The 18,323-nt window shown below is 37.9% G+C and overlaps 1 protein-coding gene across 4 annotated transcripts in view; it reads right to left on the bottom strand.

Annotated features, from left to right (window-relative positions):
• The window catches only part of IPO11 (importin 11), a 68,784-nt gene that overhangs the window by 49,067 nt on the left and 1,394 nt on the right, over positions 1-18,323 (bottom strand). For all 4 annotated transcript variants that reach the window (XM_072359850.1, XM_072359848.1, XM_072359849.1 and 1 more), the window contains exons 3-9: positions 14,318-14,459; positions 11,573-11,716; positions 8,719-8,819; positions 5,704-5,776; positions 4,585-4,788; positions 1,991-2,123; positions 1,019-1,077 (exon numbers count right to left, since the gene is read on the bottom strand). In XM_072359850.1, coding sequence (XP_072215951.1) covers positions 1,019-1,077; positions 1,991-2,123; positions 4,585-4,788; positions 5,704-5,776; positions 8,719-8,819; positions 11,573-11,710 — 708 coding nt within the window. In that variant the 5' untranslated portion in view covers positions 11,711-11,716; positions 14,318-14,459. The remainder of the gene's footprint in view (positions 1-1,018; positions 1,078-1,990; positions 2,124-4,584; positions 4,789-5,703; positions 5,777-8,718; positions 8,820-11,572; positions 11,717-14,317; positions 14,460-18,323) is intronic.

Genomic DNA, 18,323 nt, shown 5'->3' with positions numbered 1-18,323 from the left:
AAGTAAAGAGACATTCCTCACTTCAGAGTCAGCCTCATTCACACCATCACTTCTTGGCAGCATATTCCCTTGTGAACAACTGTTCTCAAGGTTGAAGTACAGGAGTAGCATGGAATCAAAAATCTCTGACCTTGAGAGCTTACTAACAATTGCAGCTACTGCCATCAAAACAGGGACTGATGCATTAATTTTGCACACAAAAAAAGACACCACGTGTCCCACTTGTTCGGGGCTTTTTTTGTGCAATTTTTTTTTCAATAAAAAGTATTAAAAATTAAGGTAAGTTTTGTTACTTTTGTATATGATTCATAGCATAAGTTTATGATAGCTGCTCCAAAAGTAATGCCTGCTATTTTGTTATATTGGCCCAGAGTATCAGAGGTGGATACTGGTGGTGTGACAGCTGAGGCTGAATCTTCCTGTCAATATTCCATTGTTATGAAGCCATAAGACAGATGGCAGCAGAGGGGCAGTCTGACAAAACGGTGCAAGTACGTATGAAGCAAAGATGTGTCTCTAAATTCCTCCACGAGGAAAAAATGGCACCGACTGACATTCACTGGTGCTTGCTGAACACCGATTGAGACTACACAGTGGATGTGAGCACACTGAGGTGTTGGGTGGTACATTTCAGCAGCAGCAACAGCAGCAGGTCACTTTCACTAGTGCAGACTGTTACAAGCACACCATGGAGGCTCTTGTTCATCACTGGCAACAATGCTTAGCTGATGGAGTTGACTAGATTGAAAACTAATGTTTTACACCTGAGATTTTGCTCTAACAGTAGTGTTACTGTGCTTTATCTGTTGTAGTTTGCAAGGAAATTAATAGGAGGTATTACTTTCAGAGCAAACCTTGTGTTATGTGTCCCAAGGCAATTTCTGTTTGGTCAGCACAGCCCAGGCAGCCAAAAGGTTGCACAGGCATGCTTAAAAATAATCTTTAATCATGTTCTAAGAGCTGAAACAATAAAAGACGATTTCTAATGTAAGCATAGGAACAGATGAATGTTACTCACCATCACCTCTACACTTCGATGAGGTTCTACAAATCCATGGACTGTTAGTTTACGAAGAACTAGAAAAAAAGAAATTATTGGGTAGATATTTCTCAGCCCTTGCTCCAAGAGATTTCAGAACATGACTAGTTGCTGTGCACTTCTTCCAATTCTCCAAATAAAACATTAATTTTGGGCTTTCAGATGGTCCTACCACACATAATATGATGATAATCTCATTGAATTATTTTAAAATTCAATATATTAAGTGAAAACTAATTATGAAAACACAAAATTAATGAATCATCAAGAAGAATTCTACAAAAGTTTTACATATTCACCCATTAAGGAGATGGTTTTATAAAAGAAACAAGTCAGATACGGCCCATACATCTTATTAATTTTCTCAGGCTTTTTACTGCCAGAAACCCAAAGCTGCCCTATGCCACAACCTCTGAAATGTCTAAAAACTGGTATCAAACACATCACAAGTATGCACACAAATATTTCAGTTCCTCAGTGCAAGAAAATGCAGTACAGATACACATTCGTTTCACTGATAAATCCTTGAGCATCAAACTAAACTGATCTAAAAATCTAAACTGATATGGCTATACCTCTTCACTGATCCTAAGATGAACTTAACATAAACTTATCAATCAGTTTCCTCAGTTAAGTGCTTAAAATAAGACAGACAGATGCAAACACACACAAAAAGATATCTTGTCACTTCTCCCACTTTCTCATCTTCTAAACTTTGATTTCTTCCCACAAGCATATCAGAACAGTGCATACAGAGGAACAAAGGTATTTCTTCCCCTTCCAATAAACCATCCTCATTCTGCCCTGCTACAGGCATGTCAAAAGAGGTCTGTTTACTCAATAGGCATGGATCTGTTATGTATCACTAAGACTCTTTACCAGAGAAGGCTTGATCATTTGATATAAAGAGAACTGTATCATAACATACTTAATATCATTTGGTATTATTACCTTTCAACGACAACAAAGTTCTTTCTAATGAATTTGAGGCAGCAGCTTCATTCCCAGTGCAGGCCTGCTGTAGGAACGTATCTGTATGATGATTCCACAAGGAACATGCAAAGCTATAAATACCAGATGCAAGCTGAGAAAGGAAAAATCAACAATGTATTTAATTTCCTGGATCTGCCTACTATGATAAATTTGTAAATTTTAAGGGCCAGTTTAGACTTAAATTATTTACTCTACCTTCTGTATAATATGGACAACAGTGTTACACTCATTCCTTTGTTGTACTGAGTCGTCCTAGACCAAAGATATTTTCCAAACTTCTTGTTTGGAAAAAACTTCTTGTCTTATCTCAAATATGCTATGATGGATTCTGCCACTTCCCAAACTACTACTTTTGCAGTAGTCTAGTCAAACTTTAGAGGCAACCAAACAAACGAACAAACTATATAAGCCTCCTTTCTTACCTGATTTTCATCAATTCTAGCTATAGAATAAGCTTCAAAAAGCTGAAAGCTCTCCTGATTGCCTCCTGTCTCACAACATTTAAGCAATTTGTCTCACAGCATAGCTAACATCTGACTCAGCTTACTCTGGGAATACAGGTAGGAGTTGCATGTATATGTCTAATCAAATAGTATTGAACAATGTCTACACAAACTAATTTTTATGATAACTGCAAACTCCAACTTCAACTCATACAATTTAAAATATAGCATGGCTGACAGCATTTAGAACTAATTACCTTATTAACAATAAGTGGTGGAAGAGAATCACAAATACACACACTACCCAATAGGAGAACCCATCACATTTTTTTACATTTGAAATCATTTAAATATCAATCATGTACTGCAATAATGCAAATTATGAAGATCTAGTCACAGGGTTACACTGCCTTAAATTTAGTCAATGAAATAAGTGAAGATTAACGGTGGTAGTAATAAAAGAAGAACAAACATAAAAGATTATCGTACATGAAAACTGCTCATGTGAAAAATAATGGTAAAAATCAAAGATGAAAGACCTGTTCACCGTTAGATCTTGTAGGCTGCCAATGGCCACAAGGATTCATACTGAAGGTGTCCTGTTCTGGACCATGTCTCAAATAGTTGGCAAAAAAAAAAATTGTAAGGAAGGATATCGCTAATGTGTCTTTATAGAAAAAATACTGCAGCTTCTACTACTTCAGCTCTTCATGTACTATTGTTCCACACTGTTCTTAAACTACAAAAGATCAGATGTGGCAAACACTACACAAATAGTCCAACCATTACCAATATTTCCCAGCTAAACCATATTCCTCAATGCAACATCCAAACATTTCTTGAACACTCCCATGGTCGGTGACTCTACCACCTCCCTGGGCAGTGCATTCCAATGCCTGACTACCCTTTCTGAGAAGAAATACTTCCTAATGTCCAGCCTGAACCTCCCCTGTCGCAGCTTGAAACCATTCCCTCTAGTTCTATCACTGTCTACACGAGAGAAGAGGCCAACCCCCAGCTCACCACAACCTCCCTTCAGGAAGTTATAGAGAGCTATAAGGTCTCCCCTGAGCCTCCTCTTCTCCAGGCTGAACAATCCCAGTTCCCTCAGCCGCTCCTCATAAGGCCTGTGCTCCAGACCCCTCACCAGCTTCGCAGCCCTCCTCTGAACACGTTCCAGGGCCTCAATGTCTTTCTTGCAGTGAGAGGCCCAAAACCGAACACAGTACTCAAGGTGCAGCCGCACCAATGCCGAGTACAGGGGGACAATTACCTCCTTGTTCCTGCTAGTAACACTGTTTTTGATGTAAGCCAGGATGCCGTTGGCCTTCTTGGCCACCCGTGCACACTGTCGGCTCATGTTCAGCTGTGCATCAATCAGTACTCCCAGGTCCGTTTCCTCAACACAGTCCTCCACAACATTTTGTTTTTGTTTTTTTTCCTCCACAACACAATAAAACCAATGTTTAATTTGCTACATTCAGTTAATCACGTCACATCACTGCCTAACTCCAAATATGACTGCAAATGCAGCTAAAGACAAATCTGCATTCTAAACAGCAGACTCTTACAATGGAAAATGCAAACTCCATGAGACAAGATCTGACATTTTCATTTAAATCCTATTCCAATTAATCTGGAGAAAGAAGTTGATCTCACAAAAGCCAAATCATCACAAACACATTCCAATTGACAATAAAATCCAGCATTTTTTAAAGACCACTGAGTTCCGGATCCAGAACACTCTTCCAAAAACTGTGCTGGTTTACATATTGTAGGATCTGTTTTGTGATATGTTAACAAACACCTGATTGTACAAAGATTGTGCTGCAGATAAAACTGTTTCTTAATACAAAATATTAAAAAGCCACTCAAATGAGATTTAAAAAAATGAATAAAAGTTTGAAATACATTTATTTCACATAGCAATTTACTTTCGAGCACTACATATGGTACATATGTCCAAAGTAAGCACATTTCTACTTCAAGGGCAGATGCAAAAGTCCACATAACTGCCATTATTTCATTTTCAGCTCACCAGAGGGAAGTGAAAAGCATGTAAGACAAGTTGTTTTCTTATGCTGTACATCACTGAATCATGTTACTTACATCGTAGAAAAGTTTCCTGTCTGCAGCAAGTCGTTTGGAAGCCAGGGTCTTCGTAACATGATAAAAGGTAAGTAACGCTCTGTGCTGTCGAAGGTCATCTTGGACCTTCACAGATTCTAGAAGTGTGGGTATAAGTTCTGGCCATTGCCTTGGGCAGTCCACCCTGGCAACTTTAGCAATCAGTACAGAGATCTGAGTTGCTATCTGAAAAATAAACAAAACAAAACAAAAATCAAAACAATACACAGGTACCATAAAGTCAATGACCATTCAGGAAACAAACACTGCAGAATTTAACAGCCATACAAAACCTCAATTAAAAACAAGTTAATTTAACAAGTTTTCACACCTTTTTTTCTTTTTTTTTTTTTTCTAAAGCTGTTTTAAAGTGCGCAAAAAAAACCAAACAAAACTATTTCAACTTTATGATTAAATACTAAGAAAAATGCTAAACTGGAAGTAATGTTTACATTTTACATTAAGATCACTAAAGTGATCAAAGTCAAGACCTAGCTTAAAATACTAGCCTATAATTCCTTCTAGAATCTTGTATTTATATAAGCAATAATCCATTAGCAGAAGGAAAACCGATTCATCTAGCATATGAATATTTAGAGCCAATGTTAACGGCTCAAAACTCAACAGTAACTCCTTATTCTAATCAAAACAGCAGCTTAGTCACTTTAAATTATGTATGACTAGACGCTATCCCATTGAATCTTTACTGTGTTTATTTAAGTTCTCTTATGCAATGATTAGACACGGGGCAGCAATATTGCCTAATTGGGTCTATGCGGCAGCATTCTCAACAGCTCATTCCTGCTACACCACTGCCACCACCCTTCCTGATGCAGTTACTCTGAGAGACAGATCAGTGCACAGACACATCTGAAAAAAGAAAGTCACTAAGGAGGGGGAGTGGAAAAAGTCATTTTTGGGCTACATCCATTCCCTGAACTATCTCACCACATGTCTGCATAAACAGCAAAGGGTAACAAACTGTCACTGCAACCAGCAACGGAACAAAAAGCAAAACTAAGCAATAACAGCAAAAGACAAAGAATACTGAATTATGATAGATATACCAACTCAGGTATTAAATAGTTACTCATCACTGACCTGATTCACTGGTTCATTAAAGTTGGCAATAAGTCCAGCACGCAGTGTTGTTTTTTCTTCTTCAGAAAGAGCACTGTCAGGATACATTTATTAGAATATAATTTCATTTCCAACAAAACTCAGTAATCCTTATTTAGACTTGTCACTACTGTTAGACACAGAACTTAAACAATTACTACAATTTGTGCACTGTAGTGACGGGGTGAAGACTGTCAAACTAGAATATATGTTCAAAGAAAACGGTGTGCTAATGTAAACCATGAAGAAACCAACCATTGTTTTTCAACTACCTCAAGGTATGTGAAGGAAAAGTGAAACACTCAAGTATTTACAAGGTCTTCTGGCATCAGGTTTTACTGTGACCTACACAGACCCTACTGGTAAAAGAGAAGCACAAAGTAAGATACAGAGCTATACTGAGACAAGGAAAACTATACAAAGTAAAAACTGAGTTTTAATTATGGAGTCAGTGTACAGTTATCACTGAACAGTTGTGACTCAAGCACTTTCATTTACTGACAGAAGAAAAATTTCCACAGTGCTTGTCTTTCTGTTGTGTTTGTAATTACACAAACACAGCACGTAATTTCCAAATATGCAGGCATAATCTGAATCGTTTCTACAGCATAAAAGACACTATTAATGCACCTAAGAAATCTAACCTCAATTAATTACAGCCTGCACATTTCAGTGATTGCAGAGATCTGTCACTTTAAGGAACAGCAAACAAAGAAAGTGTTTCAATTGTTCAACTTTATGATTTCCATTATTTTGTGAGCTCACGAGGGTCCTTGCCTTAACTACTGTCAAGCATACTAAATGGACATCCCAAAAACAGTAAACCTACAATTCATTACAATAAATAAAAATATTATAAGTTAGCTTCAGCATTTGCAAGCAAAGGAAAAGAAGAAACACCTTAAATACAGTAATTTATGATAAGCAAAGTAGACAGAAAGCTAAAGAATTTAAGAAATTAATTAGGATTCAAGTGGTAGAGTGCATCTTTATGTGACATACACACAAAGTCTCCAACCACTCACAGGAGCACAGAAGAATTTACTATCCACATAGTCCAACACTGACATCTGCTGGATACTAGAACTTCAGCTACTTCTTTACCCACTGCAGCGTTCATAGACGTAACCACAGGAAACAGCCCTTCTATTTTCCTTTAATAAACTGCAACAAAAGACTACAACTCTAGACAAACTAGAAGCTATGAAGAGTGCTTACTACTCAATAAGCTATCTTACATCTGTGCTGAATTACACCAGAGGAAAAACTAAGTTCTCTAAGGAAGAATTTCCAGGTCTCAAAGCCTTTAAGTTATAGCCTTCCACAATTTGCAGTTTTGAAGCTTTTTCATATGTTACTGTGTTTGTGGCATGGGAAAATACCTACCACAGACTTTTTTTAAACTTATACATATTTTTAGAATGTATAAGTTCATAAACTATAAATTTAAATCTGATGCTACTTGAAATTAGCATTCAAATGAAAGATATAATGAAGGTTGCTAATCAATCAGTGATCAAATTAAAGAACAAAGTCCACAAAGGACAGGAATTCATAGTAATTATATGTGAAATCAACAATATTTTCAGGAAAAATAAACTCGTAATACCACCGAGATTCAAGAGAAGCTATTTCTGAAGAAACCCAAAAAGCACAAAACTGTAAAATAAAACAATGTGATAATACTTCCAAAAGACAGATCAAATAGTGCCTGAAAACAGGCTATTACTAACCAGTAATCTACTCTGTAGCAGTCCAGAAAGTTGCCTGAGAAAATGACATTCAAAGGCCTATCACTAGAACAACAACTTGTTGAAAAATGCTGGTTTAAGTCTAACACAGGTAAAGAATAAGTAGTCTGAATATGACAGACAAACATGTGCAGAAAGCAATATATTTCAGAAGGATTATTTTCTCTTTAAAGAAGTTTTGACTTAGTATTCTGTAACTATTAGAATGAAACACTATTCTACTTTCCAAATAATTCAGTTTCAACTTAATATATGTCTTCCCACTATGGAGAAGTAGCAGCTGTGAAGCCACAAACACTCAGAAGAAACAGAGTGAAGTTAGTTCTGCTAGAAACAAGGAAAACTTGAGCACAGTGCAATAGAGGCATTTAACATACTGTGACTGTTTCTGGAGACAGAAAGTCCTTCACATGCATTAAGTGTTCGAGAATCATTGCTTTAAAAGAAACCTTCTTTAGCTCTGATTTACAAATGAATTAATAGGTTATATGAATAAGGTTATCTGTCTAAAAGAACACTCCTCAGAAGGCAATGGGACCCTGGCACAGGCTGCCAGAGGAGGTGTGGGTGCCCCATGTTTGGAGGTGTTCAAGGCCAGGTCGGATGGGGGCCTGGGTAGCTTGATACAGTGGGTGGCAATCTGTCCACAGCAGGCGGTTGAAATTACATGGTTTTTAATCCAAGCCATTTGATGATTTTATGAATTACATAATTCTGTAGTTGTAACAAATTATAATGGCACTGCAACTTTTAAGTAAAATATTCAGTGCTTAATACTGACTAGACTCATAGCTTCTTTGGAGAACTTTTTGTCGTGTATTGTCAGAACAGATATAACAGGAGAAGAAAAGGAAGACCAGAATTTCCTATTGTTAGCTACTACCTCCTTCCCATGCATATAGTTCAGTGAGAATTCTGAATTAAATGAAATCCACACAATTAACCTTCTCAGGAGTCTTCATACCTACAATATCCGCCACTATCTGAAAGTCTAAATTAACCTCATAATGTTACTTCAAAACCAGCTGACAACAAAACACACTTGCAGCTCAGTTTTTTAAAATAAAACATGAAGAATTTTATGAGAAGTAATATGAGAGCAGACAGAGCCCCAACACTGTTAAGTTTTATCAATTTCAGCACCAAATCCAAAACAGCTTCTATATACAAAGGAATCAGCTGATTATTGGTTGGGTAAGTGTACCAAAACCTACTGCAGGTTAAGAGAAAGGTAGTCAGAACTTACTGTGGTGCAACTCGTCTCCAGTAGCGATCGATTCCATTTTTAAAATACAACACAGCCAACCATCTGACATTCACATCCAGGACATGATTCGTAAAGATGTTCTGTTGGTTGTGTAGTTTTTTTTAAAGAAAAAAAAAAAAAAAAAGTGATCAAACAGAAAGAAGCTGCATAAAAACACACACTGGCACATGAATAGGCATGTAGGGATACAAGGAAAGCTGTTCAGAGCAGCAGCTGCGGAGCAAGATAAACAGCAGGAGAAGCAAGGACACCTCTGGAAGGAGAAGGGACTCACAGCTCTGACTGGATATGTGCCTACATGGACAGTTGAAAAGTGTTTGTAGAATGCTTTGTTGACATGTAAAGGTGGTTGGGAAAGTTATAAGGGTGGATGGGAAAGTTAGAAAACAAAAACTTGTGAAGGCATATAAGCATATAAGAACTTGTAATAAACGATTTGGATCGTTCACATCTGAGTCTGTGCCTCAAACGCTGCATAGACACACACATGCACACATCATTCTGTGTACAAGAGTGCATAGAAACAAATCGCATCAGTCAGCATTTGACAGACAAGCAAAATATGTTACAACTAATTTTAAGAGCTTACAAAAATGCTCAGTGCTGGCCCTAAAATGTAATTTGTAAAATGTAAGTCTAATGAAGAATGTAAATATAATTCTAATCTCATCTGGTAGAACAGGGTATTAAAAGGTAATTACCAACACCAATGAATTATTACACTCTTCAACAAAACAGAGATTCTGACTGAAGTAAGCAATTATTCTGCATTGTGCGAAGTTCCAAGGCCTTTCAGGAGATTTCCTCATTATTCTTGACCCATGCCAAGAACCTTCCTGACTACCAATATCAATGAAAACACAGTGAACTGGTAGGATAGAAACTGTCAGTTTGCCTATGCTTGTGTTTGAAAATTAGCTTCAACTGCTAAAGACATACATATACATATTCATTCATACACACACTCCTACACACATGTATGTACACGTACACACAGATGCATACAAATGCACACAGTAATTATTTTACATGGTGCTTTTGAAAATTAACTATACAGGAAGAGCTGAAATAAAGGTAAGCTATGGAAACTTAAAACAAGTACCACAGTGGACAGCAGCTTTTCTGCTGTGTCCACTGTCACATTAAGTTGGATATTAGGAAGAACTTCTTTACAGAAAGGGTAGTTAGGTACTGGAACGGGCTCCCCAGGGAGGTGGTTGAATCGCCATCCCTGGATGTGTTTAAGAGCCGTTTGGATGTGGTACTCAGGGATATGATTTAGCAGAGGGTTTTTAGAGATAGGGCACTGGTTAGGCTGTGGTTGGACTTGATGATCTTCAAGGTCTTTTCCAGCCTGGGTAATTCTATGATTCTATGATTAGGAAAAAGGTGACTATATCAGATGGATATTTCTTGAGGACACGAGACATTGGTGCCTTCTTTAGTGAGTGTAACTTTATTCTACACTACACTTAAATCAGTTCACTTCAGAAGCCCACAAAAACATGAAAACCACAGGGACTCAGGTCAGCAACTGTGTACCACGTTCGAAGAAACTGTAAATATGGCCTTCAAAGAGGTCAGAAAAATGTTTATCAAGCGTCTTCACTATAAATTCAGAACTTAATTGCACTTCTCTCAAATTCATTTTCTATAATAATTCCAACTTTCTAGATATAATACTCAAAACGACAACAGAAAAGCCACAAAGCTCGATCATTACAAAGTAAACACAAGCCAATACAGATATCGATTCAAAACTAGCAACCATTAGATAAGCATCAAAGGTTGTAGCTGTAATGCTGCCACAGAATTACAGGAACAAAGCTAAACAATAAAAACTCATAGAACTGGCAAAGGACAGAGCCTATTTCACAAAACAAACAAGCATTCTAACTGCCTTTCCATTTCTATTCATCAAGAGGTATGTAACAACTACAAAAGAAGTATAAAAACGCATCATAACATCTAGGTACTACAAACTGTAGATTCAAAAGTACGTTTCATCACACATTATAGTTTTCTCTATTCTTTTTATCCAGAAAGAGGTATCTGTCATCAGTAATCACATTATTCCCCTTTCCCATAGGGACTGAATGTCTTAACAACTCTGCATTTACAACCACCTGCTTTACCCTTGCTCCACCAAGAAGATACCGAATACCTTTTCTTCTAGACAGTCTAAGTGCCATAATGAAGTTAAACAAAGAAGAAGAGATTCTCTGCTTCTTAGAGAATATGTACTTCATCACCTTGCATCATATTAACAGATCTGTTTCATCAACAGTAGCGGTAAAAGAAGGTTCTCATCTTTCCTATTCCTGGAACCTTACTAGCAACCAGGTCATCTAATCTACCTAGAAAACCCTCTATCGCAGACAAGAAGGAAATCAATACTACCTGGGCATCAAACTGAATACACTGAAGGAGCTTTTATTCTATGAAAACTGTCATAATACGCATCACCTCCACAGCAAAGGTGGTACTGCCTTGGTACATACCAGTGTTACCACCTCCTTCAGCAAGGGTCCTCCTGGCCCTCTGCTATCTTCTAATATCTCAGAACATGCCAGTAGCAGGTTTAACACTAGAGGCTCAACCACTCATGACACTAGAAGTTCTATTTCCCCCTTTACCTAAATGACTAGCAATCAAATCTCCTCAGCAACAGCAAGAACAATGCCAAGCACATCTTGTGTAAGGACACCAGCAAGCTGGACCATGACAACTCAATGCCACCCTCAGCCAGAGGTCACTATCCAACACTATTCTAAAAAGCCATCTTCAGCTTGCTGATGGTTTAAGAAACAACACTTTTTCCACTGTATCTTACCAACAATACAGAGTAAAAGCCTGGCTGTGTCTCCCACTGCTTCAGTTGTTCCTCAGCTGGCTTCAGCACTGCAGTATCTTGACTAGTAGCTTGGGTCAAGACTTGCAAAACAATACTGCTTGCACTGTTGAGATCCATGAAAATCTGAGAGCATTTAAAAAAGAAGAAAAAACACTTAAGAAAAAAAGACAGCAAATATAGACTGGTAATTTCTATGCACATTCTCTAAACATCCTGTACTGATTTTTTATTAGACTACATAGTGTAAGATAACATCACACCCACTCGTAAGCAGTGTCAAGGTACAGACTGATTAAACTAATTTACTTTCAGAAAATTCTCCACAGTAAAAGCAAGCATAATCTATAACTATGAGCATGTTTACTAGATTTGAAGGATTAGAGAAAATATTTTGATATTGTTTGCCTTGTGTGAAGCACAGCAGACAGCAAACTGCAACTAGAACTTCAGAAGCAAGAAGGTAAAACCATGAGGTTACCTGAAACAAGCGAGACGCAGAGTATTAAAAGCTATTTTCTGAATAAATTTGCCCCTAAGAAAAGGTGATATATTTCAGATAGTTAATTTCTGTAATTCATAGCATCTCTAAGACCTCTAAAACCAGCTACTCCAACTGTCCATCTAGAATACAAGCATTTTATGTCAATTCAAAAGAGGGTGAATTGTGGAATTCTACTTAACTAGAGTTCTAAATGAAAGGGAATTTTCCTCAACATATACATATTTACTATCTATTTAGCATACAATAGACCAATCAGACAAACTGAGAATGTCAACTGCTTAATTTCAAATATAAATACATACTTACACCATTTAAAGAAAAACAAATTCATTACTCTCTGGTTGACACAAGGCAGAGATTACATTTATAAGGACGGCAGAAAAAGAATTACAGTGAAATAAAGAGGAACATATACAGAAACAATTAAATCTGACAGTGAGCATAGCCAGTTTTCTGTCTATAAAAGTTCTTATTAATAACCTATGTAAGCTTATTGCAATACAGATCCGATTTAAAATATTTCTATACTTAATTTTCTTAAATAAACAACCAAGCACACATTTTTTTCTATGAAAAGGCTCAAGAATTTGCCTTTGTTCAATACTAGAAAGCAAAGTTTACCATTTCAACATTCACACAAAAAATGAGGTGGAAACTTGCCAGGATGATATTAAGAAAGTCACAAATCAAGCCTTATTCTGAAACAGGCCTGAAATTTTAATTTTTGAGAAAGACATCATCCTAACATCAAAATAAACAAACAACAAGATTAAAGACCTCACAATTTACATCCTCCTTAATGAAAACAGACAAAAAATTGAATGTTTTCAGGTTAAAAACCTCACAGATAAATTAAAAAACAAACAAACAAACAACATGAACACTCAAAACTAGTAACCACTAAATAATCTCTTAACAGCAATAACTAAAAAGAACAAACTTTGCATACAATATATCTTTGTATATCTCTGCTTTAACTGCACTGCAAAGCCAAACTGCTTCCTCTTTCTCCTCGACTACTTGTACCAATCACTTTAACCTTCATCACCTGGCAGATCCCCTAAAAATTTCCTACAATTATGAAACCATAACGAATTTAAACACCCAAATCCTCAGCTTCCTTCTTAGGAGACCATCAATTTCCACAGAACCAGGACTTTGACTTATACAGTAAAATCCAACTGGAACTGGCTTTCCCTTTGTGGAATAGTGCCCAGAACAAAGAATCAGTGTCAAGGTAAAGCTTTGATGTTATACTAGAAGTCTTGACAGGTTCATTTTTCCATTTAAAATAATCACTAAATGATAAACCTGCAAATAATGTTGTTGACATCACAGGGAGAATGAAGAGATATTTAGGTGAAATAATGCAATGTTTTTATTTTCTGCAGATATTTTATATCTTGAACACCTCAGTCTGTCTGCCTCATTGAACAGCCAAAATTCACCAGGAACAAATTGACAACGCAGAAAAACAGGATTAACTTGAAAGGAAAGGATCACAATAGAATCTCAATTGCAAAGCACTAACATCTTCAGTAAACTAAACTCATACTAAGCATCAATAAAATGTATATTCAGATTTTTCTGATATAAACACTGCATAAAGGAAGTTTGTCTAGCCTAGCTAACAGAGTTTCACAGAACCTAAAAAAGGCAGAGATGGAAAAAAAGGGAGAAAAAGAAGTAAACGGGAAAATCTGAGAGAAGTGGGCACAGAGCTTGCATTAAGAAGGAAATCACAGCTCAATTCCGGCAAGACCAAGATTATACTCTGTATTTGAAGTGACTTTGCTTGTTTCTATTCAAAAGTCAAATTATTTTCATTCCGAAAGAAATACATTCTTATCCCACAGTCCTACACCACTGAACAAGCACCTAGTAAAAAATAACAACAAAATAGCAATTCGTTTCAATGTGAAATGAAACCCCCCCCACCCCCGTACAGAACTTCTAAAAGTTACTCAGTTTGCAGCGTGTGCAACTATCTAAACAAAACATTAAGTAATTTCTTGAACTTGAGACAAATTGATTTTAGACCAGTAACTCAGTATCCTCCCAACAGTGAGCTGCCACAGGAAAGCTGCCTGCCTATCAACACTGATTCTGCAGCACACATCGGGACATTTGATATCAATATTCAATGCAAGAAGGACACAGGAAAAAAAAAATAATAATAATAATAATAATTTAAAAAAAAAGGCAGCCTGCCTTTCTTTTACCTCCTTTCCTGGGAATGGTGTGATCACTAAAACTTTATGTGCTTCACCAACAACAGGTCTTGTCAGATGACTGACTTGCTGAAGTTAGTACAACGCAGATACCCACCAGGATTTCACCATTTTCTTGTTTCAAATTGATTACCTGACAGATATAGATAACAAAAACAAAAAAAAAAAAAAAAAAAAAAAAAAAAAAAAAAAAAAAAAAAATGTTTACAAGGCTTCAAACATTCTTGAAAAAGTTTATAATTTCACTAAAAAAAAAAAAAAAAGTTATAAAAACATGGGCAGGCATTGCTGGAGGAATGACCTTAAAAGGTCAGAATAAAAAGTTACTTACCTGATTATTTTTGTCTCTGAGAAAGACCACACCAGATGCCCAAGTAAGATTATCAGAAGAGGACAATCCTTCAGTGCTATTTCCTCCACAAGACTCTGGTTTGAGGACTTACTAGATATAGGGCATCTGAATTTAACAGCCCTCAAGATGTCTAGTCCTCCACACACAGGCACTGTCGACTCTGATTCCTCAAACAACATTGGATGAGGCTGTCACGAGCAACTTAACAACTACAAAGGTTGAAGATGGGGCAATTTTTGTTTACAGTTTATAAATAAAATCTGTGCTAGCCCTTGCATTCTTTAAATGCCTGAAGCTGGAGGAAGGTGAGTATTCCAGTTCTTTTCTCGTAACACTGAAATACATTCAAATTCTAGAATCACGTTAGCTATGAAAACAAGCCAAGAACTGCTACATATCTGCAAATGGACCAAAAATGTTACCAGAAAATATTTAAAACCTTTGCTTTTTCCATACTCCAAAGAATCAGCATAGTAACTCACACATACCCAAGGAACTAATTTGTAGAACTTTGTTAATTCAATGAAATATTTTCCACCATGATGAAGTACAGAAACAGTTTCAGTTAGATCCTCTGAAATCGATAATATTTCACAAAATACAGTGTTCTCACTGAAAATAATGTTAACTACATAATGGACGGCTTTAGGAGGAACATGGCAAGTGGCTTCAGGAGTGTCATCACTTATGGATGGAGAACTTATGAATAGAGGTTGAGTACTTGTTCAGTCTGATAATGTGGGAGCTACAGGTTGGCTGAAAAGACACCTAAAAATGACCACAAGAGGCACATACAAAGAGGGCAAGAATGACTCTTCAGGTTTATGCGGATGACACTACAGGGGCTAAAATCTACAAGCTGCAGATTGGGAGATTCAACTAGAAACTTAAGACTTTTTTTCAGCACATTTGTTTTGAGGAAAACAGGAAAAACAAAAGTTCTATTCTGAACAGACACAAGAAACAGCAATGGCTTGTCTTTTGAAAAAAATACTTCAGATGAAAGATAGCATTGCTGTCAGTGTTCCATGCCATCAGCAGTGTCTGCAAGCATTTCAATTTCAGGAACAGCTGGCAATTGTTCCAACCTCTCTCCATCATCTTCTTATTGAGCTCCTTTTCCTGAGGTTATAGTACCTGTATCAATCATACTAGATGTTCATGTTCCTACTGAGCAGCAAAAACAAACAAAAAAAACTACAAGTATTGTAGTTAGCAACTACTCTAACGACCAGAATCACCACAACTGCATGTTAGTCCTTAGGAAGACTTTCAAAAACAGCTCATTATTTCTTTATGTTAATAGGAAACATCATCTACATTTTGCCCAATTATAGTTGTAATAAAGAAGAAAAATAAACACATCTTTCTTAGAATGAATTTTGGTAGACTAGAACTCACAACAGAATTTGCATACGCACTTATTGGTACAGTGGAACTAAAACCCAGACCTGAAATAAAAATCAGCTGACACAGGGGAAAAAGAAAGGTGGCAGGGCAAAGAAAGAAGGTGGAACAAAAGAATAAAAGCAAACTGACCAAAAACTCCTTACAGGAGGTACAGGCAGTAAGAAATGATAGTGGGACTATTCAAAGGAGGTTGGTTGGACACAGCTCAGGAAAAACAATGTCACAGGGCTCAGCACCAACAACATAGAGAAAGGAGAAAGGAATGCATGAAGACAAGGAAGAAATATTTTCATCCTTTATCAGTAAGGTTTCAAAGAATCACAGAATGGTTGAAAATGACCTTTACTAACATCTAATTCCAACCCCCCTGCTATAAGCAGGGACACTTCCCTCTAGACCAGGTTGCTCAAAGCCCCATCCAGCCTGGCCTTGAACAAATCTAGGGAGGGGGCATCCACAGCTTCTCCAGGCAACCTGTTTCTGTGTCCTACCACCCTCACAGTAAAGAATTTCTTCCTAGTATCTAGTTTAAATCTACCCTCTTCCAGTTTAAAGCTATTTCCCCTTAACCTGTCACTACATGCCCTTACAAATAGTCCCTCCACAGCTTTCCTGTAGGCCCCTTTCAGGTACTGAAAGACCACTATAATGCCCCCTCAGAGCCTCCTCTTCTCCAGGCTGAAGCCACAGCCTGTCCCTGTAGGGGAGTTGCACCAGCCCTCAGATCATTTTCGTGGCCTTTGTCTGGACCTGCTCCCACAGCTCCATGTCCTTTCCGTGTTGGGGCCCTCAGAACTGGGCACAGTATTCCTGTTGGAGTATCATGGGGCATAATCACCTGCTGCCCATTCTTTTCCTGATGCAACCCAGGATACGGTTGGCCTTCTGGGTTGCAAGAGTTCATTCCTGGTTCACGTTGAGCCTTTCACCAACTGACACTCCCAAGTCCTTCTCCTCAGGGCTGCTCTCAAGCCATTCTCCACCCAACCAGTGTCTCTGCTCGGGATTGCCCAAGGACCTTGCACTTGGCCTCTCTGAACACCAAGAGGTTGGTATGGACCCATCTCTCAAGCCTGTCCAGGTCACTCTGGACCAAGATAGCCTCTGGATATCCCTTTCCACTAGTACATTAACCACACCACCCAGCTTTGTGTCATCTGCCAGCCTGATGAGGGTAAACTCAATCCCACTGTACATCTTGCCTGCAAAGATGTTAAACAGTACTGGCCTGAGAGGAACACCACTTGTCATCAGTTTCCACCTGGACACTGAGCTGCTGACCACAACTCTCCTCAGAGTTCTGCCAGTTCCTTATCCAGCAAGTGGTCCACCTGTCAAATGCATTTTTCTCCAATTTGGTGGCCAAGACATTGCATGGGACAAAGTCAAACACTTTGCACAAGTCCAGGTAAATGACATCAGTTCCTCTTCTTTCATTAACGCCGTAGCTCCACCATAAACGGCCACCAAGTTTGTCAGGCACGACTTCTCTCATGTCATTAGCAATAGGACTAGAGGGAATGGTTTCAAGCTGCAGCAGGGGAGTTTCAGGCTGGACATTAGGAAGTATTACTTCTCAGAAAGGGTGGTCAGGCACTGGAATGGACTGCCCAGGGAGGTGGTGGAGTCACTGACCTTGGGGATAATTAAGGAATGATTGGATGCTCTATCGAGGGACATGGTTTAGTGGGAGCTATTGGTGACAGGTGAACTGTTGGACTGGATGATCTTTCAGGTCTTTTCCAACCTTAGTAATTCTAAGATTCTACAACTAGCCTTTGGTGACGCCATGTTGGTGACCACCAATCACTTCATTTTCCACATGCATTAGTAGGGCCTTCAGAAGGATCTGCCCCATGACTGTGCCAGGCACACAGGTGAGACTGACTGGCCTACAGTTCCCTGCAAGTTTGTTGTTTTTTTTTTTTCCTCTTCTTGAAAATGAGGGTTATGCTTCCCCTTTTCCAGTCATTGGAAACTTCCCATGGTGACTTGACTCACACAGCCCATCTTATTCATCGAATTTCTTCCAAATTCTTCTCACCTTTACCATTTCATAAACACGACCAAATACTTCACAACAAACTAGCACACAACAGCAGACATAAAAATGCAAATTTCAGCCTGCTTTCATGCAGAGGCATTAAACCAATTATGAACTGCTTAATTAATCAAATCAATTCACACGAAACCATTCCAACAGACAGTTAAAACCTACATCTGTTATGTTATGCT

The sequence above is a fragment of the Excalfactoria chinensis genome, chromosome Z, assembly GCF_039878825.1.
Source record: "Excalfactoria chinensis isolate bCotChi1 chromosome Z, bCotChi1.hap2, whole genome shotgun sequence".
Classification (NCBI taxonomy): domain Eukaryota; kingdom Metazoa; phylum Chordata; class Aves; order Galliformes; family Phasianidae; genus Excalfactoria; species Excalfactoria chinensis.
Note: the sequence above shows the minus strand (reverse complement) of the source record. Positions and strands in the feature narration are given on the sequence as shown.